Source organism: Pogoniulus pusillus, chromosome 1 (genome assembly GCF_015220805.1).
Source record: "Pogoniulus pusillus isolate bPogPus1 chromosome 1, bPogPus1.pri, whole genome shotgun sequence".
In the NCBI taxonomy this organism is placed as follows: domain Eukaryota; kingdom Metazoa; phylum Chordata; class Aves; order Piciformes; family Lybiidae; genus Pogoniulus; species Pogoniulus pusillus.
The window spans coordinates 38,713,806-38,740,243 of NC_087264.1; the positions used below are offsets into that span (position 1 = coordinate 38,713,806).

Sequence of the window (26,438 nt, forward strand, 5' to 3'; positions counted from 1 at the left end):
GCAGTGATGAAAGGCTCATGATCCATGATGTACATGTTGTGAAGCCGGAGACGTGCACACTGCTGTATAAATGGACACTTAAGTGAAGAGCCCTCAAATGTGCACAGCAGCCAGGATTGCTGTGACTGTTCTGCTTTCCTAATACAGATTTTTTTTCCCCTGAATACCAAGGATTATATTGTATGGCACAGTTAAGGTAGCTTTATTCTCCTTCTATAGTTTACGAAATCCTTAATTTTTATTGTATTTTTTAATGAAAGGACACCCCCTCCCCAAACTAGAGTAGTTTATTGTGGAGCACAGTATGCCTTATGTCATGCTTTTTACCTTGACAGAATAAACTTGATTAGACCAAGGGCTGCCATTAAGCAAAGTTTACCTTATCTGCTGCATGTTTCACGTATCCCAGCTGAGCCAGTCAATTGAAGAAATGTTAGGCCAAGCTGAGCTTTGATGTTTTAGCCAACATCTGCCTTAAAACTGTTTGTTATTGTAGAATTTCTATAAAAGCAATTAAATAGTCAGTTTGCTGAGACCAGCATGTCTAAAACTTGTTATCCCAGTTGGGATATGAAAAAATGTGTTGCAAATAATAGCAGTTTCTGGTCCAATTTAGTTCTAGAAAGAGCACATTTGATATTTTGAATGGAAACTTTGCATCATGAAATTTCAATGCTCAGCTGGGATTGGCATCCTGGCAGCTTCTGAATAGAGTACAAGGGAAACAAATATTTTGCCGTGTTGTGAAGAGACATCTTCAGTAAGGAGCTGGGTTTAATAGTGGTTTAGAGTGAAGCAGGCAATGACAGTGTCTGTCTTACTGATCAAAGTAACATGTATATCCTGGTATATGATAACCAAGGCACTCAATGTGATGGACTGTTGCCACTCAAATTCTCAAAGAGAAATGGGTCTCAATTTTGCCTTGGAGCAATGTTTCTGATACTTCTATAGGTCAGCACTTAGTTCATTAACATTCTTGAACTGGAATGTCCGTTCTGTTGGTTTATTGTTTGTTTTTAAGAATGAGGTGAACCCAGAGCACAGGGTATGCTCAACACAATTTACTTTGGATCTTATTATAATAGCACTACAACTTTATTTTATAGTCATTAAATTTCTCTAACCTGTTCAAAAAGATAATCTATTTATTACTGCAGGTCCACTTGTTATGAGGTCTTTGTTGCATTCCCCTATTACATGAACAGGCAGAAAATGGAGTGTAAGTCTTTGCAGAGCAACTGTAAGCAATGTAACTATTGTTAATAACCTTAGAATTCATCCTGAGAACATTTCTGCAACAAAGCTCCAGAAGAGATTTAATTTTATTAACCTTTACTGCTCAAAAACGTTGAAAAACATTCTTGGAAGAAGATTATCTTCATATCCTGTCTAAAAGGAGCTTAACTTCAAATAGCAAGACATCCTCTCTGGAGGACTGCTGTAATTTTCTTTTAAGAATTTGAGTGTGAGGGAGAAAAATAATCACAGACCAAATAATAGCTACTTGTAATATGGTAGAAGGTTTTTGGTGGAAGGTGGTGTGTGTGTTTCTGATTGTGTTTTCAGTGGTTGTCATAGGTGAGATATTTTCACATGGTGCATACACTGAAGGACCTGTTATAAATGTGACCTGTAAATAAACTAATTAAAAATACATCTTAATACTAAGCAGTGAACAGTATCCACTTGGTGGTGTTTATTAACTCTTAAACACAGGATTTGCTTTTTTCTTAAGTTGAGAAATTATTCTTGTAATCATTTTGCCATTTCCTCTGTCAAGAAGAAACTACATTCTTCAGAAAGTTCCAGTGTTACTAAGGATTGAAATTTAGTGAAAATAAATGTAGATATGGATTGGTTAGGAACATGGTACACTCAGAAGTTCGAGGAAGCACAATGTGTGTTCCCTTTAGCAGCCCCCATACTAGGAAACAAACTCAAGGTCTGCTGGGGAACCAGAACTGTTAGTTTTATCAATTATATTGATTTCTACTTAAAATACAACACTTGCATTTAAATTGTTCATTAAGAATTTCTGTGATTTAACCCCCAGTCATCCTAACCATTGTGCTTTCTATTTTAAATACCATGATTAAGTCAGGGTAGCTGAACAGTATAATTAAGCATTGTAGAAACATAACTAAAGAGCTTGATGGCTGGAGAAGTAGTGTCTCCTTAAAAATAATAAACCAGTGTTTCATACCACTGCCTCTTGTTTCCAGTCAAGAAATAGTTCTACTGTGTCCTTGCATTGATTAAAGGCTGGGCATTAAGGCTTTTCTAGTGAAAGGAGGTTGATGTGGAGTATGTGGGGGTGTGTGTCTTCCTGAACGTTAGTAGAACCTTACTTGGATACTCCTTTGCGCTATTGCTGAGTGCATCAAAGCTACTTAACAGAGCAAGATTAGTTTGTACTGAGCTATTGCTTAGCAGTCCTGTTGGTTCTGATTTTCTCCAGTATCTCATCTCATTTCTCATTCACTGCTTCAATCTCTGAGGTGCTCTGGGGAACTACCTAGATTTACCCTGAGGAATTAAGGGGAGAAACAACAAAAAAAGGAGGGTTATTCCTTCGATGTATTTCCTTGTTCTGTTATTCTTGGTGGTTTACTCTCTGAGTCATCTCTTGTCTCCTGTTGAATTTTTGAAGGTAGCTTCTCTTAGGTTTCATACTGCCTTTTAAGATACTTGAAAGAATGCTGCTTTTTTAAAATTATTATTTTTATTTGAAGAGACTGGCAAAGCCTTGCTTGTTGGAGGTGGAGAAGTGTCTGGTTTGGGCTTTGGCAGAAAGCAGAGGTTTCCGTGAAGCTAGAGACGTGCTCCTCCCATACTGGTGGGGAAACTAGGAGGAGACAGAACTACCACATCTGCCAAGTGTCAGATGTTCCCTGCATTTGAGTTACCACAAATGTGTTAGAATATTCTGAGCTACATCTATCCTGTTGAGGACAGTAAGCTTGTCCTTTCAAGTATTAAGGAGGCTCTTGTGGCTTCTTGCTTACAGCTGCACAGTAGGCTCTTGTTTGTCCTGTGCTCTGCGTGAATGCTTTTTGACTTTGTCACCTTGTTATGAAGGATTGTACAGAGCTTCCTCAAAGCCATTATTTGCACCTGTGGCAGCAAGCTTTTCCAGCTCTTTTCTTGACTTCTTCAGCTGAGCAAACTGAAATGACTGTCGTTAGCCTGTCTGCCAGCTGAGCAGTAATCAACAAGCTGGAGGTGCTTTTGTTCAGGACGGATAGCAGCTGGTTTTGCTTACACTGTTACCTTGGCAGGACATTTTCCATACCCACTGCCAAAACTATATAGCATCTGGCTTCTTTCAGCCTACTCAACTTGAGTTTCTAGCTTGACAGATGATTTCTTTGCTACACTGATTTGTAGAAACTGTGCTTGGAAAGCACTGGCATAGCTTATATATGTGCATACTGAAGCTATACTAGCTAGTCTCTGTAGCTGTACTATTTAGAGTAATATTGATTGTCCTGTGTAGAAATCTATTTAATAAGATCACAGAAGTTGATTATTACCAAACAGTTTTTAGCAGTAAGTTATAAATACATATGCAACTGACTGGAACTAATGGGTTTCATTTCCTAAAAACTAACACTTTTGATTGCTACAAGGTGAAGTACCTCTACAGAGATCTTTACTGGAGGGAAATACTTCACAAAGAGCTTGCCTGAATACTGACTGTGTAACTACAAACATGTTTTAGTTCTCTGACAGTTGAGGTTGCCTTTTCACAAAGTGAAAGCCTACAGCTTTTTCACCATTGAGATGAAAGTTGATTTTCACATTCTTTTTTTTGGTATATCTGTTTTTGGTTTTGGTATCTTCTTGTGTGGTTTGTCTGTTTTTTAAAAAGAGGTACATCCTCTTTCCTTAGTGAAGGGCACAGCCTATGTACATCCATTAATATCTAAATTTTCTTTAAGTTCTTAAACATAAGTATTTAAATGTATCTGGAGGCTGTAGTACTTTGCCTGTGCTGGTGAATATACCCTAGTCATGCAAAAGGCAACTCATTTTCCTGATCTCTGCCTTCTGCAGAGTCTGTATCCCTCTGCTGCAGCATTCCAGTCATGAGAGCCATCCACTGCATTTCTGGGATCCCAAGCAAGATCCTACCCCTGTAGCTACACAGATCTCCAATTTCTTGTGTTTGCTCATCACGCTCCATGCTTTAGTGTGCAGGCACTTTGGAGCCTTTCTTGCCTGTGTGCAGCTGCTTGAGGTGACCCTGCTTGACCCATGTTTTGTTAATTTTCTGTTCCTCTTGTTCTCATCACCTTTACTTGTCAGCCCTGTCCATCGCTTTTTCAGAGCTGAAGTAATTCTCTCCCCTCCCTCCCTCCCTCCCTCCCTCCCTCCCTCATGGTTCCTGGTTTTGTTCTTCAGGTGCAATTCCAGATGATAATTCATATCTGGTTGTAAATACTTGGAAGCAGCTCAAGGATCACTTTGGAGGTTTCATTAGGCTTTACACAGTCTCTTGCAGTCCTCTTTTTGTTGTAATAAGGGCCTGCCTGGCTAATTCACTTCTGATATGGGCCTGATGGAATTCAGAGCATTATGGAGAGGTCTTTCTAGTTCTAGAAGCTATCTTGATACTGAGTTAAAGGCTTGTCATTTCCCAGGTCTGAGAGTGGGAAACAAAAAACAGTGAAACAAAACCATAGTTCTATCCTATGCTGATACCTTGAACAGGAACTTGTGATACCATGAACATAACAGAGCTGTAGGTATTCATACTACTCTTGTTCTTACAGACAACGCTCACGTGGGGACCCTACTTGTGGTTTCACATGCTGCGAGTTGCCACATCGACCTTATCAGGTAATTATTTAAGGTAAAGCAGTGGACAGCCACTTGGACAAATCATATTTGTGAGCTTCAGAAGTCTGGAAGAGCTTGTATTTTAATTTGTGGAGGCATACTCTCTTGCATTAATGTTCAGTTAAAGGCTTATCCTTTAACGGATGCCCTAGCAACACCAAAGCTGAGACTAGCAGAATTTAAACAATCACTACCACCATCTAGATTTTGATTGATTTCTATATTCTTTTCCTTTTGTTTATTATCTTAAAGATCAATTAGAATATTGAACTAATAATTACACATTACCAGCACGTACTGGTTTTGTCCATTAAGTAGGAGTATAGGAAACCATTCACGAGAGACGATTCACGGATTGCATTGGGTTGGAAAGGAGCCTCAAAAGCCCAACCTCCCTGCAGTGAGCAGGGACACACTTTGTCCAGTCACAGTGGCTACTCATGGAATGACCCATAGGCAAAGCCTAGGTAGGCTCCCTTCCTGCTCCAAGTCTGGGACTAGAAAACTCCTAGAAGAAAGACAGCAGTGGTGCTTTCTGCTAGGTGATTTCTACTAGATCAGAGGTGCTCACTGTTTGCATACCTTGCTGTTGTGCTAAACAGATTGAAGACAGGTGAAAGTTCTGCAGGAGCTCATACAGTACACCAGAAGTAAAATTCAATTGCTTACCAGTGCTTCCCAGTGGGAAGTTTGCATACAGGAAGTATTCCAGGCCTAGGTATGTGACAGATCAAGGTTAATGGAAAAATGTGATGGAAACTGTAGGCTTGGCTGTGAGTTTATGAAATTAGTGTCACTCTAGGGACAGGCATTTCATAAGTAGGAAGCAGTAGAAGTGGCCAAGAACCATGCTCTCAGTTCCAACCAACACTTTGAACGCTCTGTTGAGCTGCACCATTTCTACATTGTCTGACCTATCAGCTGCAAACATAAAAATTAAATCAAGATGAGGACTGAAAAACTGATGTTCAACCAGACCAAAGTTTTTGCTAACCCAGACCAATCATGACACCTTTTCAAATAAAACTATGCTCAAGAATTTTCTTCTACATACTAACTGTGTGTAAACCTCTCTTTACTTTTCAGTGTGTGATTTCCTTGGGGAAAAGATCGCATCTGTTCTGGGCATAAGCACACCAAAATACCAATATGCCATTGATGAGTACTACAGAATGAAGAGAGAGGTATGCATGTGAGAGAGGATTCTATCCTCCCAACTTGCCTTCCCTACTGTTTTATAAAATGAAATTTATATTCCAGCATAAAATGAAGTTTTAGAACCCTGATTTCAGCCCAATTGATTAATAGCTATTTATCCATCAGCTGTTTCTCAACACCTTATTAATCTTAGAACCTGCTGGGTCCTGACCACTGCTTTACTTCTCTTGTACAGTGCATTTTCAAGTCAACAGCCTGAGAAAGTTGGGTGGAGCAGTTACTGGACGCTATAAAGAGGTGGCTGCTAGGAATATAGTTTCAAACTCTTGTTCAGGTGTCAAGGGTAAATTGTACATGATGGTTACCATTTGTTCTGAGGCGTAACTGGAAGTGACTGATAGGTAGTCAGTGCTTTATGCAAAAAAAAAACCCCAAACTTAATAATCTTCATTTGGAAGAGATGGGAAACATATTTAAAGCTTTACTACTTATTTTTCATGGCTCTTCATTATTGAGCTGAAACAGCATTAGAGAAAGTGTAGACCTATCACTATGACTAAACTCTGATTAGCTAGACCTGAGGCCTTAAGCAACCTAGTCTAGTGTGAGGTGTCTGCCCATGGCAGGGGGAGTTGGAACTAGGTGATCTTTTAAGGTCCCTTCCAATTCAAAACTATTCTGTCACCTTTTTTTCCTGTGTTTATTTTAACACAGTTTAGTCCTTCAGTTTTGGTGATGTATTTTTTTCCGTAATGGGAATTCTGGAAGATGCCTCATCTGATGATCAACTAATGACTGTTTTCTAGTGGGACAAGTGTCCTTGCCTTGTAAAAGAAACTTGCATGCTCTTTTGGAAAGGTTTGAATAGTAGCCTTCAAATCTGGTTATCTACTTTCAGGAGGAAGAAGAGGAACAAGAAAACAAGATGTCAGAAGAAGCAGAAAGACAGCATCAAGAACAGCAAAACAAGCCACAAGTTGAAGCTCCTGTCCAGACGGACCAGCCTGAAGCAACAGCATGTACTTCATTTGTGAATGTAAACTTTGAAAATGAGGCAGATTTGCAGTCTGTTGGGGAAAACAAGCAAGATGTAGTTCCTGTCCCTCCTTAAGTGTAAAGCTCTGTTTAATGTAGAAAATACGAAGTGTCAGGTGTCACAATCTGGCTGTAAGGAGCAGGAAAAATAGGATTATACTTGTTCAGTGAAATACAATTTCTGCTATTCTTATTGATCAGGAGAGAGCTCAGCAATGTCTGTTCAGTCAGGTTGTCTGCCTAATAAAGGCTGAGGCCTTCTGCCAAATGGGCACTTCAGTGAAAATGAAAATTGCACTACAAACATTTGGTCTGCAATTGAATGTGTGAGCTAATTTCTGTGTGAAGCCAGTAAAACCGTCTTTTGTTTGAATGGCCGTGTCTAACACCTGTGGATTGCAGATGCAGTGCTCTTTCCTACTTCTGAACACCTCTTTCTGATTTGCACATTGTTTGCAACTTGGCTCTCTATGAATAGATTAATAGGGATCAATATCCTGTAACTGACAAGTCGTCGTAATAGCATCTGATTTCCCCTATTTATTGTCACTGTTGTACGCATGTATTTTGTTTTGCTGTTAACACAAGATACAATGTTGGATTTAATGTTTGTTAGACTTAAGGCTCCACTGACTTTGTTATAAACAAAAAGGAGGCTGTAAACACCCTTAAGAACTTATTAACAAGTACCACCAGCACTCCTGGAGGTTGATAGTGCTCAGCTGCTTCCCTCAGTGCTGTAGCAAAGTACAGAACTAGCATCAGTGTAAGATGTTCTCAGTTCCAGTCTGTAAATTGAGACCCACTACAGTCTAGCTCAGTTATACCAAATGCACTGCACACTGTGTATGGTACCAGTCTAGAGCTATGAAAACCTTCTGGGGCACTGATTACCTGGGGCAATGTACTTATTAATCTCAACAGACTATTTGTTTAATGTTAAATTACTAGTAAGGGATGTGCCATTGCAGATGTTTCTCTCCCTCTGTAGCACAGAACAGATAAGAAGCAATCACAATACCAAGCTTAGGATTTGCCCTTTTTCTTAAATAAGCAAACCATTTTGTTGCAATACTACAACTGCAGCAATTTTTGGCTAAGTGAAATGCAGGTAGCTCCAGAGCTTTAAAGAAGCCCATGGTAAGACTACTGCAGTGACTGTTCTGCCTGTAACTTGTGAGAGTGGTTTACTCTGTGACAATCAGATGTCAGTGCCACAGTCACTTGCTGCAGAACTTCACTGTAGCTAAAGAGGCAGAGAATCTGCAGCAGTTGCCACACAAAATACTGCTTCTGTCTGAGATTTCTGAAAACCAGGAATTTAAAAGTAGTCTTCAGTGACATTCTGTGGTGGGTGCTATCACACATCCCTGACCTTGGTCCCTCTACAGCTAAGGGGTCTGCTGTACCATTAGAGTCCAAGTAACTTGGCTTTTCGTTTCCAGAGTTACCTATTTCAGGCAACCCTTCGCATAAACTAGCATCCTCTAGAGCACAAATTCCTTCCTTTCTCATCTGCCCTTTGCCTTGTAGCACTACAGAAAATCTTCTAAGGATTCAGGCATCAGCTCTACTCCATCTGTTTTGACTCTGTTCTTTGCCTCTCTGAATTGTAAGACATTGGGTGGTGACAGCTGTGTAAAATCATTCCTTAAACACTGAACATCTGCAAGGGAAAACTTGGTTCAACACCCAGGGGATACACAGTATAACAGCTTGTTGGGAGTTCTTACACTGTCGCAGCCAGAAAGCCTCATATAGCTTGAGAGTAAAACCTTTGGCAGCAAAGCATCCTTCAGCTGTAAGAAATTGATGTCAGTTACATTGCCTTTTTTTTCCCCATCCTCTCCCTCATGTGTTGCATAAGCAATGCTCTCACTTCTTTGTATAGAATACTGTATTACTTACTCACTGTGCCTTAACTTAATCCTTCCTTCAATTCTTTGCAAACTGTATGAAAGTGATTGCTTTCACAACAGTTTAGTTGTTCTGTAAATGCATTAATGGGTTATTTTATATTTAATATAATTTTTGAACTGGAAGTTGGCTATGGCTTTTCCTTTTTCCACTACCCTCATAGTAAAGAACATGTTTGTAACATCTAATCTAAATCTGCTCTTCTCTAGTCTGAAGTCATTGCTCCTTGTCCTTTCACTACAGGCCTTTGTAAACAGTCTCTCCCTGTCCTTGTAGCCCCCCTTCAGGTACTGAAGGTCATTATTAGGTTTCTCAATGCTTAGACAGAAGGTTAAGCTGGTGAAAGCCTTTATACAGACATTTGGCATAGTTTTAACTAGACCTAAAGCTGGTACAGTTTAATTTCTGTTAATGAATCTCTCCAGTCACTTCAATAGTTAGCAACTTATTTATTAGTTACTTAGAGGTGGACACACAGAAAATAAAGGCCTGAACTCCTTACCTCTTACCAAAGACTTCTTCCTTTACAACAGGAAGCTCCGTGGTGCTGTCATTAGAGGAAGCCATACAGAAAGCCATGGGAAGCTTGGGATGGTTAAGCAGGACACACTGCTGAAACATACTCAGAACCACATCCTTTCAGGGTGAAGTCACATGATAGAACAGCATATTCAAGTAAGAATGGGGCTTGGTACACAAGCCAAACATCATAAAATATTTATTTATATTAAAAAAGGTAATTTTTGTCTCTTCACCACCACTTGCCTTTCTTTTGGTTTCAGGTGTGAGTTCTGCAATTCCTGTGCATACCACATTTTATATTCTAGGAGAGTGGAGAGGGGGAAGGGAAGAGGCATTGATTCAGATGATGAATGTTTCCAGCTTCCAACAGCTGGTGAACCACATTGAGATCTCTCTATAGGTACAGACTGATCCTATTCAAAAGTCATGTATCGTCAACATCAGCAGTGCTGTCGTTGTCGCTCGCCACCAGGACCTCTCTGTTCTCATACGTCCAGAACCCATTCAGATCTATGAGAATGCTGGTAACAGTGTCTCCTTGACTGCTATTGATTAAGTCTTGAAGGGAGATTTTGTAAGGATCCTTAGGCTTCACCATATCAAAGATCTCATCCTAGGAAAGAAAAGGCGAACTTGAGAAAAAACACCACACACATTAGTGAGGAGAATAATGGCTGCTTTATAGCATAATCATTGGGCAACTAGTGCCACTCACACCCATTTACACACACACACAAAAGCTGTTACATCCCAAACCATTTAACATACAAACCACAATAACTGGCTACAGATAGGAGCAGTGTGCTCAGCTCCCACATCTCAAATAAGAATTTGTTTCTCTAGAGAGGCTTTGGCCTCAAAGCGGCAACATGAAAGTCTGATTGCTCCTACAATATAGGTTTTATAGAAGCTCTTGTATTTTTAAGTGCAAACCCTGTTAAATGTGAAGTAGGCAGTAACAGTTTTAGAAATGGGTAATTTTCCAGTCAGCAGCCTGCCTCACCTCCAATGGATGATCCTGAACCATAAACACACCAAGTATCTTCAAGTGTTAAGGCACACCAATATGTAGTACTTTGTCTCTTACTAAAAAAGCTACCAGAACACTGCCCACCAGAGTTACAGAGTTAGTACTGAATACTAAGACATTTTCAAACCTACCAGTGGGACAAGAGACAGTAAGGAAGGTGAATAAATATACAGCAAGTAAATAAATACACAACAGCCTAGAAACTACAGTAAGACAGAAGTCAACTAAGAAATGCTCATTTAAGTATTTCACACAGTACTCGATTCAGTAACACTAACCTTGACATCCTGAAAAGAGACTGGTTCTTGTCCATGGATTTTCATTTGTTCCTGAATAGCCTAGAGAAAAATGGAAAAGTTAGGAATAGGTAGTACCTAAGAACCCAAATTTCATTATGACCAGTGTTTGAGTGCTCTGTGAATGGGACACGCAGACACTTGAATATTATCATTTGAAGCCTAAGGTTTGAGTGTAGTAATACACTCAAACCAGAAGTGTGAAATACAGCAAAAGGAAAGAAATAAGGGAAAAGACCAGCCAGCAGAGAGAGACAGCAATGTGGCAACTCACACTTCCAGTTACTTTGAAAGTGGAGCTTTTATTCTGGCTGATCAGATACAAATGGGAGGGAAATGTGCGTTTGTCTATTTGAGCATCTATCCATGTATGCAAGGATTCTCCCAGCTCTCTAGATGGGCATTTCTTGTTTTGAGCAAGAGTATTGCCCACTATTAAATAGTACTATACTGAAGGAACTAAACAGCTGCATCACCAAACCTCTGCCTGCAAATAACAACTAAGAAAAAGACTGCCTAGCACAAGCTATACAATCTTGTTAGCACAGCAGTACCAGCACAGCCTCTCTAGGTGCAGATCTAACCACACTTAGGGTAGCAATTATTTAGAGTCCAAAGGACCTGCTTTGGATCCAAGGAGTACTTAGCACATTCTCTTTCCAAATGGTAGAGGAGGGACACATTTTGGGAGTACGATCAAGTACATCCATCTCTAGGCAAGGAATCTTTTCAGTAACTTAAGCCATAGAGTAAGCATGTAAATGCAGGCTGCTATGCCACAGTAGATCATGCAGACTGACCTGCAGACTGACCTTCTTGAATTGCTGTCATATTGGAGTCATTTATGTACTATGACAACACTGAAATCCATGGTTTTGTTAAATGTAACCCTGTAAGTTAACACCCTTTATTAAAATCACAGTCAGAGACAGCTGATGTGGTTCCTGGCCTCCCTGAATCCTACTGCCACATGAACAGAAGTAAAGAAAGTGGTGGTAATGGTGAGCTGTAAAAGCAGGGAGAGAAGAGATGAGTCATTGCGTAATTTCTCTAGGACCATTGCCATGTCTTGGCCCAACGGCTGCCCATCAAGAGTATGACACAGCTACAACTACTAAACTAAGTTTATGACATAGTTCAACAGTCACACAGAAAAATCCTGCCTGCATCTGCAGCACAATAATTCCCTGTAGCAGTATGCTCTAGGGGCCAGCCAGCTAGAAGCAGCTTGGCAGGAGGTGGTGCTGGAGGTCTTGCTGCACAAGAAGATTAACTTGAATTTTGAAGCCTCACAGTTTTGGCCTCCTCTTTATGAGACACTGACAAACCAGTGGGAACCCACTAACTGTTGGGCTAAAGCACAGCACAGCTGAGTGAAAAGGCTTGAGATGGGGATTAATTCAATAGGAGAACAGAAGGATGGGATAGTGAGGGAAATCTAATTACTATCTTCAACTACCTAGCAGGAGGTTAGAGACAACATAACAAGACTCTTATAGGAGACATGCAGTGAGAGGGCAAGAGGCAGTAGATGCTGACTGCAGCAGGAGGCATTCTAATTAGACAGTGATAGGAGAAAAGATGAGGGCAGAAAAGTCTTCTCTATCAAAGTAGTCAGACCCAGCAACACGTTGCCTAAAGAGAAGGAGTCTCCCTTCTCACCCAAAACTCACCTGGACAAGGCCCTGAGCAACTCAACCTAACCAAAGCTCTGCTTTGAGTAGGTGACTTCTAAGAGGTTCATTCCACCCTCCTAACTCAGCCTAAACCATCCACAGCAAAAATATTATTCTACTACACGACACTCCCCAAGTCACCTCAAGTATATATTAACAACTAAGACAAAACAACAAAACATTCATGCCCCATACCTTCAATCCAAGAGCACCATAAACCAGAACAAAGACCCAACAACACAAACCACAATCCAGAGGGAAGACTTTACAAGCCTTAGGTTAATTTATCAGCAACATAAAAGTTCAAGCTTATTTTATACCTATTATGGGGACAAACTTACAGAAAATGAAAAAAAAAAGGAGAGCTTTTTGCAATCAATAAAGTGAATGAAAAAAATGTCACAGCTCTACGGGCCCCAATTCTTCATTTCATTATTTTCATTACTTCTACTGAATTTTAGGATTACAGTGGAAATTAAAACCATGGGCAATAACCAATTACAACCATTCTAAGAGATTTTAACAGGTAATGATTAGGCAATTTCAGGACAATTTCAGTTTATATGTTTTTGTTTGTGTGTTGGGTTTTTTTTTTAAATCAATAGAAGTATTTTTCATAAATTAAATCAAACCAGTTCATTTCCACTGCAGATAGACTCTTGAAAAGATCTTTTTGAATTCTTTCCAAGTTTTGGAAATTTTTTTTCTTCAGTATTTTAAAATCTTCTTAGAAGTACTTAGCAGACTCCCAGCGGGTACTGGTAATTTAAAGTGATTCCCTGCAGATTCACATGCAGAAGCACACAGGCTGTAACACTATAAACACAGAAAATGGCCTACCTGTATAAAGAGACTTACCCTAAAGAAATAATTAAGGGAAAAGACATTTAGGTATCCTTTGTTCTCTATATCAAGCAGTTTGAAAATATATTGCAGAGCTGCAGGCTCCTTTCTGTTTTCTAATGCAAGCACAAAGTCCAGGTAGGTTTTATAGTCCTAAAAGTAGATACAATCATGTTTATTACAATCTTCTTTCTAAATTGATTTTGTAAGCAGGAAATGTATAATTGGCAGCTCTTTTGTTGTAGGGGATCAGTCTATTTTCTGACAAAGACAACATGAAATACAAAAATGGCTGCTGAAACCAACATGAAGAGGAAAGTTAGTTTCTGTCGACTGGTGATAGGAAAATCCTGCTATTTTAGAGGTAAAATAGGATTTCAAGCACAAATTCAAATTAAAAATGCTATATATACACTTTAAAACAATGTTCAATACATCTTTAGACTGATGAGCACATCCAACTGGTGAAGAAAGGCCATCTACAAAAGCTTTCACTACCACAAATCAAACATCCAGTGGCAGTAAACCTACCATTAGCAGTGAACTTCATTTTTCACTAGTACTGATTCTTGGTTTCCTGATTAAGATGTAGTTGTGACAAGGACAGAAATTCCTCAATCCTATGTATAAAATAACCCTCGTTTACCTTAAACACCAGAGCTGTGTTGCTACTCAGACAGAGCTTGACAGACTGGGCTGAGAGGAGCCTTGTCAAATGAAATGCAAAATTCTGTATCTGGGGAGGAATAACCCCATGCACCAGTGCATGCTGGGGGCAAACTGGTCAGAAAAGCAGTTTTGCACACATGGACCTGGAAGTCCTGATGAGCCACAAAGCTGAACACAAAAGCAGCAACATGCCCTTGCAGCAATGGCTGCTGACAGCATCAGCTCCGTCAGGAAGAGCTTAGCTGGCAAGTCAAGAAAGGTCATGTCTCGTCTCTAACTCAGCACATCTGAATGCCAGGTCTTGTTCTAGTCTCCCTTGCACAAGGCTGAGACAGACCTACTGTTGTAAGTCTAGGAAAGGGCAATGCCCTCAGTGATTCTGTGATTCTACAAAAAACTAATACAGCAGAAGGACCTGATGGTGAATTTGTCATTTATTAGAGTTCAGCCATCTGAATGTATCACAGTATCACAGTATCACCAAGGTTGGAAGAGACCTCACAGATCATCAAGTCCAACCCTTTACCACAGTGCCAGTCAACAGCAGCAACACATGAAGTAGAGCTTTCAAAATAATACAGATAAAAGTTTTTATTTTACCTCTAGTTCAGTTAGATTTCCCATTTTTCACAGCCTGGGAAAGCTTACAACAAAAAAATCCCCATCCAAGCCTCCTTGAAGTCCACAACAGGTTAGTTATCTTGCACTGGTCTCAAGTGTGCCACTTGTTTTTGTCTCTTTTTAAAGCACTTCCTGTAACTAAAATGCACTGCTAACATCTACGTACTTTTTCAATGTGCATTTTGTTTTCAAGCCTACAAGAAGCTTTATCCTAGACTGTCTGGATTTTCTATGACCTCTGCTTTTCAAATGAAGAACTTGCCTTTAAGCCACACTGATTTAACAGCAAGACAACCACAGTGTGGCTTTATATTAATTTTAATTTTTTTAACCTGCTGTGTGGTCATCTGTGTGCACAGCGATAAAGAGAAGTTGATTTACCTCAGGCTGCTCTTTAAAGACACTGATTATGAGACATTTTCCATCCCAATATTGTGAATAAAGTGAAAATGTGTGATTACCATTTCACCATCATAAGTTAAGCATTCCTGAAAGACACGATCCAAAAATATGTTGGTCAGAGTCCCTGTTCCATACCGGGACAGCTCTTCCTTGCTGAGCATACCATTGTGATCTTTATCAAGGTTTAAGTACTGGCCTAGGAAGGAGATAAAAAGGGCAAAATATAACATACTTATACCACCAAAGAATCGTTTCAATAAAGAAAATTTACCACATTTAACATTAAATTTTCATTATAAAATTAATACAGTCAAGTGGGAATATGCTAGATCCACAATAATAGTCATAGAGCATCACAAATGAACACAGAACATGGAGAGGAAGGGGAATTCCCTTAACGAGGTGTTAATGGTTCTGCTCTAAGTAAAGGCTCTGTATACAGAGAAAGGAGCAGAAGGCTAAGAGCCTGTCATCTTAAACAGATCTGTATGAAAAGCATGGAAAAAATTGCTAAAGGTGATGCAGGAGTATGAAAAGTCAAAAGAGAAGGTTACAGAGAAGCCTTGGACCCTGTGCAAACAGCATAAAATGACAGGGGATAAAACCATTGTAAAGAGTGACAGTGGAGAACTGAAACCATAAAAAAAGTCAGACAGATGTACTGATAGGATGGCTGCAAGAGGTGCAATTATTAATTATCTGAAGGATTCAAAGAGGAAAAAAAAATTAAAAAAACAACAACGAAAAACAAGGAAAAATAACACTAAGAACAAGACTAAGTCATACCAGGCAGAAAGGACTCAAAAAAAGAAAAGTGTGTTTACATAAAGGAACCTACCATAAACTCTTAATGCAGAAGGAGCAGAAAACCAGTTTGTTTCCTGACTTTCTTTAGAAAGCTCTTCATCCCTTAACTAAGTGAAACAGAAAGTTAGAGTTCAGAAAGTGTAAACTAAAATACAACAGCATAAGCTAAGAGACCTTTACCTCCAGTAAGTCATCCAGGAAGCTGCAAGCTAAAATATCCTGGATCTTTATCTTTCCTGGAAGGAAGAAAAGGAAAACACATTTTAACAATTGCCAAGCCAACATATCCCTTTGACTGCTCTCATTTCGGTGTGGTTCTATTTAAGAAAGAAGTATTCTGAATAGAAAAACACAAAAAAAAACCACACCACACCAAACACCAAAACAACAAAGCAAAATCAAAACCCCCTTGATTTCTAACATCAAGGATAAGGCTGTAATTTGAGGTAAGATAAAAACAGCTTTTAAAACAACTGAATAAAACTAGCCTGATACTAGCAGAAGAGGAGTTACCTTGAAGCCTTAAAAGCCAGAAAATTAGAATAATTTCTGTTGGAAAAGACCTTTAAGATCATTAAGCCCAACCATTACCTAATGTGAGTGTTCAACATGTGAAATGAGAAATGAAAAAGCATGCTTAAAACATTTGTTGTAGTAACACAGTATCTGAAGCAATGTTTTTACACCCTCAGAAACTATTGATGTGAGAGAGCTAAGGTGCACTTCTGCTGTCGTAACTTTGATGCACACTGCTGCACAAGTAGCTGTGCAAAATAACGGCATTATCACTTCACACACACATCCCCTGTGTCTTTGTAATTACCTCTGCCAGAGGCTACTGCCCATACAGCTCCGATACAGCTCGAATACACACATGGTTTGTGACTTAAATCAGGGGCATACAAAAAAGCAAACTGTCGTCTGAGGGAGCTACGTCCGTAGTAAGGATTTGCAGCCAGAGCTGCAAAGCCTTTCTAATGCCTTTACGTGGTGCACACAAATTTAATCACAGATGCACATCACAATTAGCACTCCAGAGCATTTCCATAGCTCTGTGGATGTTCTGCCAAGCAGCCTGTTGCTAGTTGCTGTGTTTTTTATTCACCCACAACACTTAAAAAGTTAGCTACCACTAACAGTACATTAGGATTAAATAATATCTTGTCAGTTTCTACGTAACTTTACAGTACCACAACTGACCTGCATCTATCATAGACAATCCTTAGCTGTAGATTACTAAATAATATCTTGTCAGTTTCTATGTAACTTCACAGTACCACAACTGACCTGCATCTATCATAGACAATCCTTAGCTGTAGATTATTAAATAATATCTTATCAGTTTCTACGTAACTTCACAGTACCACAACTGACCTGCATCTACCATAGGCAATCCTTAGCTGTAGACTATTAAATAATATCTTGTCAGTTTCTATGTAACTTCACAGTACCACAACTGACCTGCATCTATCATAGACAATCTTTAGCTGTAGATTATTAGATTAAATAATATCTTGCCAGTTTCTACGTAACTTCACAGTACCACAACTGATCTGCACCCATCATAGACAATCCTTATCTGTAGATTATTAGACCCATGCTGATACTCATGGTATTTATACAAGTATTACATATACACACCCACATAGTTCCAGAGAGATTAGTCTTCAAATACAAGGCTGCTGAACAAAAGCCTACACACTACTTTAAAACACAAGTAGCTTTGCTGGAAACATTTTAAAAGTGAAAACACTCCTACATCTTTAGAATTTTCAAAACGTGGACTTACCTGTCCTGAGAGGATCCAGAAAGAAGAAGAACTTTCTAACTGCTGTGCAGACATAGAAAGAATAAAAGGACTTTTCTAAACCATCCAGTTGTGGCAAAGTAGGGATGAGTTCCAAAATATAGTTTTCTAAATCCTGCAGAGTTAACAGACAAAAAAAAGCTTCAAACACCACTACTGTTGCATGTTTGCTATATTCCACCCTGGCTTTTGAGTGTACTTAAAAAAAAAACATAATCTTGCAACCGTGCAGGGAAACGCATGAAAGCAGGTAAAAAAAGTTTCTGTGTCCATGCATGTCTCCATGCAATGCCATGACTGAAACAGTCTTGCAAATAAAGCAGAATGATTTATAAAGTAGATGACATTTACATGTAAATAGAAATGCATACAACAGTACCTTTTTCAAGTATCAATGCATAACTGGATTACCCTATTGCTGAATAGTCTTTATAGAGTAGTAACGACAACCTTTGTATTTATTCTAGATTAACTCCTGTTAGAACCCATGAAATGTAATTCAAGACCCACCCTAGTCACCCTTTTTTAGTGATTGCTGCTATATCCTACTCAATCTAGCAAAGCACTAATGACATGAAACCTTCATACCTCTGGTCCTTCTCAGAGAATTAACTATGTTAAAGACGCTAGCAGAGCTCTCACCACCAAAACTCTAGAATAGAGATTGCTTTTATCCAAACAAACGTGCCCACTCCAATTCTAGACTACAATACAAGCTTTCAGGACAGAAGATGAGAAGAAAATTGGAGCCCTTCTGATGCTTTGTTTTTTTTGAGTAGATAAACATTTAATTAATCCAGAATTTACTTACTGATTCTCTGAGGTAACCCTGTCCTGCCACATCATATAAACTGAGACCTATTCTTGTCTGATGAAGCCATACTGTAAAACAGAAAGACAATGCAAGACACTGAGAGGTTTTTTTGAGATTGCACCAAAATCTGAAGTTATTTGAAAGGCCACAAGGCACTGTTTGATATTTAAGTGCCTCCAATTCCCATTTTTCTGAGATTAAACCAAAACCTCAGTATGTAACATCCAAAACACCATTTTGGTCTCTAAGCTAGTGAGAGTCAGTGGTGATACAAGCATGCTTGCAGTCAAGACTGCTGAGGGCTACAAAGATGATCCAAGGGCTGGAACATCTCTGCTATGAGAATAGGCTAAAGGAGTGGGGTTGTTCAGCCTAGAGAACAGAAGGCTCCAAGGGGACCTTAGAGCTGCCTTCCAATACCTGAAGGGATACTAAAGGAAAAGTGGAGAGGGACTTTTCATGAGGATGTCTAGCAATAGGACAAGGGGGAATGGTTTTAAGCTGAAGGAGAGCAGGTTTAGACTGGCTCTTAGAAAGAGGTTCTTCAGTATTAGAGTGGTGAGACTCTGGAATAGGCTGCCCAGGGAGGTTGTGGATGCCTCCTCCCTGTGTGTGTTCAAGGCCAGGTTGGATGAAACCTTGAGCAACAGTGTCTAAGTGAGAAGCCCATTGCAGGGAGGCTGGAGAAGATGATCTCTATGGTCCCTTCCAACCTCAGAGGTCTATTCCAGCCTCAATAATTCTGTGATAATACTTGGATGTGAAAAACAACTGAGCAGACACCATATTTTGTATGGCAAATGGAATCATATGGATTCATTCTCTCTTGATGACTTAAGAGATATGTAGCAGCACATTTTCCCTGTGTACAGGGAACCAGCTGCACAATGTGTCATACAGATTGTTTGTCAGATTGCTGCAGCTATAGCCAAGCATCCCACAAAATATTACTTTTAATTATCATAAAATTATTAATTCAGGGAATGCTCTTCACAGCACTGCCTGAATAAGGGCTATCAGAATGACAAGATACCTGACAAACAAGTCAGCGTTATCTCTGGCTGAGAGGTTGGATTTCAGACACAGGATGAATTCCCACATCCTAGGAACCCCCCAAAAAAACCCAAGTCTCCAGAAACACAGCGTTAGCAATTAAGAGCTAGATCTCACTGCTGTTGAAGAGGACAGCAAGTGATTAAGGAAGTTTAAAATAGCCTTGAAAGTAAAGCAACTTCTCATTAATACAGAAAATGCATCAACTAACCTTTTCTCATGACATAATTGAAAAACTGCATGATAGATATCCTTCCATAAGGATCATTATGGAGTAATTTAGCAAAGATCTTAGCTGTGAAGAACTGCCTGTAAAACATAAACAGTCTTGCTTCTATGCATCTGAATACTGACAGATCCAGTTACTATATCCAAAACTTACAGACACATTAAAATACTGTTTTAACAACAAAGAATGTGTTCTGTTTACTCAAAACCATTAATTTACTACACATCAAGTGGCATCCTACCAAGTAACAATCATAAACTAAATAAAAAGTAGGCAGCTGGCTTTGCTGCTCATGACAGTGTCATGGGTGTTTCGAGAGCTGTCATTCAATCAATCTCACTTCTCTTTATTACAAGCATTTGGTAGCTTCCAATCTTCTAATAATGATGCACATGTAACAGGCAGCACTGAGAACTAACCTGCTTCTGCCCAAAATTCAATCACAAACCTATGTGCACAAGAGCAGTCTCCAATAGGTGCATAAATAAGGAATATTCACTGCATGCTGTACACAGGACACCGGGTAAGAAATTTTCCATCAAATTAGGGAAGGTTGGGCAGTATTACTGAAAACTTTATTTCCTCTTAAAATACAAAATGTGCCATATGCTGATCACTAACATCATAAAAATACTCATGCTGGTAAGAATTTCTTCTTCAAAAGGATGTGGTATCCTTTTGCAGACACATCTATCAAAAGCTCCTTCAGAGATGCAAGACAACACAGCAACTAAAGTTCATCAATAGCTACATGGGAATGATTTTCTCACACCATGAAACTGTTTCCATCTGTGTTAGCAACTGAAAGTTACAGCACCCAAAATAAGCACACTCAAGAGAAGAAAGCCTTACTTGCATTTAGGTCCAGCTTTTTCACCAACTTTCAAGAAGTTCTCATAGTTGATCATCGCTTCTTCCCCAATCACTGGTAATGTCTGATGTTTGTCCAGTAGAAACCACAGATTCTTAAGAGACATTTATGTCTGGTTAAGGAGGTATCTCTTTTAGAGATGCCAATGTGCTTAAGACAGAACATCTAAGAAATGGTTAACCCAGTTAACCAGTTTGCATCATCCATGCAGCCATGTTATTGCTCTGAATCAGCATTAAACACACACTCTCAGTCACTTAGAATTTCCAAAGTCACATCCCTTTTGTCTTTGCACTGTAATCATCTCAGCCTTCTTTAGAGTCTCTCAGTGGTATGCAAACAGAACCTATTTCTTCTTCTTGACCATCTAGGGAAATTGTTGGAATGTGTAGGAAAACCAGAAGGCATTGATTTAACCCTGACAGGTTTGACACAGACATCACAATGAGGAAGCTCTACACCAACGTTTTCAGCTCAAGGCTATGCAGCACTGCAGCTTTAGCCAGCAATTCACAACCAGTCAATGTGCCCAAATACCAAGCACCTTGCCACAATGCTCTCTGGACAGACAGGAGACAAACTCAGCAGAAAAACTCAGCAGAGAGAAAAAGTCTCCTCAGAAGCCATCAGGAGGCATACAGAAAATATTTTCTTACCTGCAGCTCTTCATTATCCAACAACTCTCTACTTTTTCTTTGCAGAAAGACTGCTCTAGATTCTTCTCTTAATTTCTGAAGCAAGACTTCATCTTCAGCTGGCAACTAAAAAACATTGTGGCATTTTAATTTTTGTACAGTGGTATAATTAAAAAACTACACATCTAGTGAGTACTCTAAGGTAGTCCTGATGTGCACACTATGATGCAGCTGTTTACTTGTCAGAAAATAGCAAATTGTTTACCAGAATGCTGTATGGAATCTACTTCTTCTATGGGGGTATCACTTCCATACCGTCTCAAATTATTTCAGTATTGATGCACTTAACTTAAATCAGGACACTTTTAATGTGAGAGATGGAGATCTACCTCCTAGCTGATAACCTATCCTGTCCAGCAAGTGCACCCAGCTACAAGGTAGGAGAGGTCACATGAAATACATCTGCCACTCTGATTTTACTCAGGAGAGAGTGGCACTGTGTATTTTGCGGTAGGTCACATTCTCAAGAGTTTTGGTCAACAAAACAGATGGAATACTTAGTATGAAAATTCTGCCAATGTTTATATCCCAACTGCACAGCACTACCAGAACTTGGATGACTGCATATGTATTCAACAACTAAAACAGAGGTATTTTGAGAACTTAATTGGCAGAAAATCATGATGCTGAGAAATATGGGACCATGTACCACTAGACAGCAGCCAATTGGTCAAGGTGACAAGTGGCAGCAATACCGAGATGCCAAACTTGTACTCCCATATTCCCCCATCCCAGTCTGATTCATCTCACACTTAAGTTGCCCAACCAAGCATTACCGATGGATGATGCAGGAAACAGGCCTCTATCTTATGCCTGCAAGACCAATGACCCATCTTTCTCATGAATCAGCATCCTAGCACATCTAAACAGAACCAGGAAGTTACACATTTATACCACTGGTATGTCAAAACTTAGTTACAACAGGTTTCCCTGAAAAAGGACTTTCTACCTGTAGTAAACAGCCAGGCCCACTGCCTGATTAGCAAATTAGTTCAGGGCTTCTGACAAGATGTTTAGTAATTATTTATGACTGCTGAAATCCACAGCTATACAATGCCTAGTAACCCACATCATTCCATCTGCTTAAGCTTCTGAAGCTGAAGTGTCCTTCTGACCAAGAACTTTTTGTGTAACACAGAACAGCCCGTTGTTGAAGTTTATCTGGATACTTCACTTACCCTGTAGTAAAATCGTGGTATGTTTGTATATGATGTACTGCCACTTTTCCTTCCTCCTTTCCACTCCATGTAATACTTTGTGAACAATTCCATTTCTTCATCTTTCAGCTCTTGTTCACTTTTTTTGGCTGATTAATACAGAAATTTAACGTGTGTTTCAAAGAGAGCTTTAATGTAGCAAGGGTCTTGAAAAAAATGAGTTAATGCTGAGCCTTATATAGATATGCAGTTTAGAAACACAAAAATTAGGGGGGGAATGAAACACAATCACATAAATTATACTACAGATGCAGTGAGTGTGTCACATATGCATTCTATTTGACTATGTAAAACCACCTCTTTCAGTAACTGCACCCCCCTGATCTCTGTAGGGTAGGCAGTGTAACAGACACATGGTTACAACTGACAAAGCTGCAGCACTATTCTTTCACAAGTGTTTAAAAAGCTACTCACTGCGAGCAGCAGCATAAAATCACTTTTCACTCTGTAACACTAAGTATATTCAGGGAGTACCACAGCACTGACTGGAAGTGTTTCATGGCCAGGCTGGATGGGACTTTGGGCAATCTACATCCCTGCCTGTAGCAGGGCTGTTGAAACTAGATAATCTTTAAGGTCCCCTTCAACCCAAGCCGTTCCACAGCTCTATGATTATACACTTGCACAAGCTCTCTGGGAGGTCACTTCTGACTAATGCTGTCACAGGGGCATGTGCTATAGCCCCCACAGCACCAACTGCCACATGGCTCCTAAGCATTCACAGAATCAGAATTCTTTGGGTTGGAAAAGACCTTTAAGATCACTGAGTCCAAGCACTAACTATACCAAGTCTGGTACTAAACCATGCCCCTCTGCATCACATTTATGTGTTAAAAACCTCCAGTGATGGGGACTCAACCACCTCACCGAGGAGCCTATTCCAGTGTTTAGTAACCCTTTCAGTGAAGAAGTTTCTAATGCCCAATCTAAACCTCCCCTTGTCCCCTGATGCAACTTGACGCCATTTCCTCTCATCACACCACTTACTAGGCAGAAGAGACTGACACCCACCACGCTACCACTGCGTTTCAGGTAGTCGTAGAGAGGTCTCCCCTCGGCCCCCTCTTACCCAGACTGCACAACCCCAGGTCCCTCAGTCACTGTTCTCCTGCCGGGCCCGCCCCCGCTGCGGCTGACCCCTAAAATGAAGGTGCCTGTTTCTCAAAGCTGTGTCTGGTCGCCGCGGCAGCCTGTATATGTGGAACTAAAGCAACACCAGAAACGCCGACACTTTTCCACCGCCCCGACCGGACAGACCCCGCACCCCGGCGGCTCCTGCGGGCACTCGTGGCCGCGCTCACTCACGACAGCTCGCCTCCCTCCCCCTTGCCAGGCTGGCCCCAGCACTCCGCGGCGAGGGCCGCTGCCGGCCACCCCCGGGGCACTCACGGGCGCGCCGGGCGGCCAGGCGGCCCCGCAGGCTCCGCGTCCAGTCCATGTCCCGGCACCGGCCGTCCCAGCCGCCGCGCGCCGTGCTGCAGCCGCGACCGAGCGCCGGAGCGGCCTGCCCTCAGCCGGTACGGCGGAGCAACCGCACCCGCTCCCACGTCACCGGCTGACCTGCGCGGGAAGGCGCCATTGGTTCGCGGCCGGGCGCGCGGGCTGCCGGGCCGCCGCGGGGGGAGCGTCCCGGCTGCCGCGGGGTAGCCTCTGCGGTCCGCGTTCCCCTGCCGGCATCTCGTAGCGTCACGTCGTCCACGGCCGCCGCACATGGAGTGAGGTAGGCTCGTCCCGGAGCCGTAAGGACGTAGCTTTCCCCGAAATTGCGCTCCATTACGCTCCGGCAGGGTAAAGAGGGGACAGAGGGAGAGAGAACCATTCCCAGTCGTCAGTGCGCTCTGAGGGTAGGGCCGCTACGTGCACTGGGAGCTGTAGTGTAGAGGGACGGGGCCGGGCCTGGTCAGGTACAGTGCCAGGGACGTGAGGTGCTGCGGGAGACTCCTGGTGAGCTGTTGCCCGCCGTCTGCCGGTGAAACTCCTGGTAACTGCGCTTCTAACCTAATATTTAAGTGGGATTTTCCTGTAATTCCTGACAGTGGTGTTGCTTTGCATCTTTGGCAGCACTGTTACCCAGAATTTGTAATTGGGGAAACAAATAAACGAGAAATTTGCCTCAGGTGAAAAGGTATGAGGTATTCCAAGGCAGGCATCTCGTGTTGAGATTCCCTGAGGGATCAGGACTGGATTCCTCACCTAAAAACAGTTGAGATACCTTGGACTTTGTGTTTGCTAGCATGTGAATGTCAGGAAAACACGGTGCAGGTTGTGATGTTTTGGTGTTATTTTTATTTTCAGGAAATCTTCTAACTTGGATGAAAGCACCTAGCTGTGCCAGAGCTGCCTGTCTGCGTACAACACCTAGCTGTGCCAGAGCTGCCTGTCTGCGTACAACACCTAGCTGTGCCAGAGCTGCCTGTCTGCGTACAACACCTAGCTGTGCCAGAGCTGCCTGTCTGCGTACAACACCTAGCTGTGCCAGAGCTGCCTGTCTGCGTACAACACCTAGCTGTGCCAGAGCTGCCTGTCTGCGTACAACACCTAGCTGTGCCAGAGCTGCCTGTCTGCGTACAACAATGTACTCATCTTTAATGAGCAAACACGAATGACAAGCTACAAACCTGAAAAGCATCTTCTCTAGAAAGATTCCTGCATTGCAGATGGATGCTCTCACGGTCTGAGAGATTGATTTTCATGAAAAAATGTTTTAGCTTTCTTTCATAAGAGAAAGGACTCACAGAACAAGTGTTTTGAAGCAGAACCTTGTAGAGTTTGACAGCCCTTGGACTTTTATAATAAACACCCCCATGCAAACTTTATTTTCCATTTTACAACTTCAGTAGCTACAGTGAGCTAATAATTTCTTCCTGTGATGGCACTCTTTTCTCAAACTAGTCAGCAGGGTTTTCAGGCGTTGCTATGGAAAGGTCGTGTGTTCTGGCCTATTTCAAGATGTCAACAATTGTTTGCTGTCTGTTTCAGCATCCCCAATAGGGAGAAGGTCAGATATTTCAGTTTTATGACATCGTCCAGCACTGCATTACCAGTGGATCCTAAAGGAACCAATGACTTTCCTACCAAGAAAAAGTCTGAAATCGATTCTGAATTAAAAAAAAGGTGGAATGAAGACACTAAGGAAATATCTGAAGGGAAAATCCACTTTTCTTCTGATACATCTCCAAAGAAGCAGTTAGCAAGTCATGTTCTGAAAAGGCGTAAGTTTACCAAGCTGCTGCCTCCAGAAAAGCCTTTGCAGTCTGAGGAGTGGAACAGGCTGAGGGAAAGCTTTTCATCACCTGAAATATTTGAAGATGTGATGCTTAACAGTATGGTCAGTTGCAACAGCCCCATTGATGTGGCTAAGTCCTTGCTGACCTATGTGGCAAAAAGCCGCGGTGACATTGCATATAGTTTGTTGGTCAAATACCTGGCATTGTGTGTCCGGCAGGGGAAGACTTCAGAAATCCTTGATATGTATGATATCATGAAAATCAGATTTAAGATTTTAGAAAGTGGAGCTTACAACCTTCTTATCAGGGGGCTGAGTAATTCAGATCAATGGAGAATGGCCTTGACTCTTTTGGAAGAGATCAAAAAGATTATGACTCCCTCAAGGACAAGCTATGAATCGTGTATCGAGGCAGCCAGCCGTCACCAAGATATGAACCTTGCATTTGAACTCTACCATGAAATGCTGGATAAGGATTTGACCCCCACCTTGGATGTCCTGCAGGCCTTTTTTGACTTCAGCAGGGGTATAAAAAGTGAAGAGTTACAAAAAAAGATGTTTGATATCCTCTTTTATTTGAGAGACAACCAAATATACCCTCACAAGACATTTATGCAGAGTATAAAGCAATGGTTTGAAAGGTAAATAATGTTTCAGTAGCAAACTCCGATTCATGAGGATGGTATTCACATTATGTTACAGATC

General features: G+C 40.9%; 3 protein-coding genes across 6 annotated transcripts in view; 2 read left to right on the forward strand and 1 right to left on the reverse strand.

The window, feature by feature from the left end:
- The window catches only part of LOC135178197 (signal recognition particle subunit SRP54), a 35,724-nt gene extending 26,644 nt beyond the window's left edge, over positions 1–9,080 (forward strand). The window contains exons 3-5 of one of the 2 annotated variants that reach the window (XM_064148873.1): positions 4,779–4,845; positions 5,932–6,029; positions 6,902–9,080. In XM_064148873.1, the coding sequence (XP_064004943.1) occupies positions 4,779–4,845; positions 5,932–6,029; positions 6,902–7,114 (378 nt within the window). In that variant the 3' untranslated portion in view covers positions 7,115–9,080. The remainder of the gene's footprint in view (positions 1–4,778; positions 4,846–5,931; positions 6,030–6,901) is intronic. The other variant, XM_064148878.1, reaches the window with a different exon arrangement.
- A 309-nt stretch (positions 9,081–9,389) lies between these two features.
- Positions 9,390–24,397, reverse strand: PPP2R3C (protein phosphatase 2 regulatory subunit B''gamma). Of its 3 annotated transcripts, none has more exons than XM_064148838.1 (13): positions 24,068–24,397; positions 22,469–22,596; positions 21,252–21,356; positions 20,577–20,689; positions 19,707–19,804; positions 18,440–18,510; positions 17,611–17,743; positions 16,002–16,057; positions 15,853–15,928; positions 15,074–15,210; positions 13,338–13,475; positions 10,786–10,845; positions 9,390–10,090 (listed from the first exon to the last, which is right to left on the reverse strand). In XM_064148838.1, exons 1-13 carry the CDS (start codon positions 24,324–24,326, stop codon positions 9,902–9,904), a joined length of 1,563 nt encoding a protein of 520 aa, XP_064004908.1. In that variant the 5' UTR covers positions 24,327–24,397; the 3' UTR covers positions 9,390–9,901. The 3 variants fall into 3 exon arrangements, with proteins under 3 accessions (XP_064004908.1, XP_064004918.1, XP_064004921.1); XM_064148848.1 differs by lacking the exon at positions 24,068–24,397 and adding an exon at positions 23,897–24,049; XM_064148851.1 differs by lacking the exons at positions 18,440–18,510; positions 19,707–19,804; positions 20,577–20,689 and having other exon boundaries at positions 24,068–24,394.
- Positions 24,112–26,438, forward strand: part of PRORP (protein only RNase P catalytic subunit) — a 49,423-nt gene continuing 47,096 nt past the window's right edge. The window contains exons 1-2 of the mRNA XM_064148823.1: positions 24,112–24,227; positions 24,803–26,374. Of these exons, the coding sequence (XP_064004893.1) occupies positions 25,377–26,374 (998 nt within the window). The 5' untranslated portion in view covers positions 24,112–24,227; positions 24,803–25,376. The remainder of the gene's footprint in view (positions 24,228–24,802; positions 26,375–26,438) is intronic.

Coding starts and splice junctions, on each gene's coding strand:
- PPP2R3C (XM_064148838.1), bottom strand. CDS start 24,326: ATGGTTCTCTCTCCCTCTGTCCCCTCTTTACCCTGCCGGAGCGTAATG. Junction 20,690..21,251: donor TGGATAATGAAGAGCTGCAG/GTAAGAAAATAT, acceptor ATGTCTCTTAAG/AATCTGTGGTTTCTACTGGA. Junction 19,805..20,576: donor AAAGCTGGACCTAAATGCAA/GTAAGGCTTTCT, acceptor TATGTTTTACAG/GCAGTTCTTCACAGCTAAGA.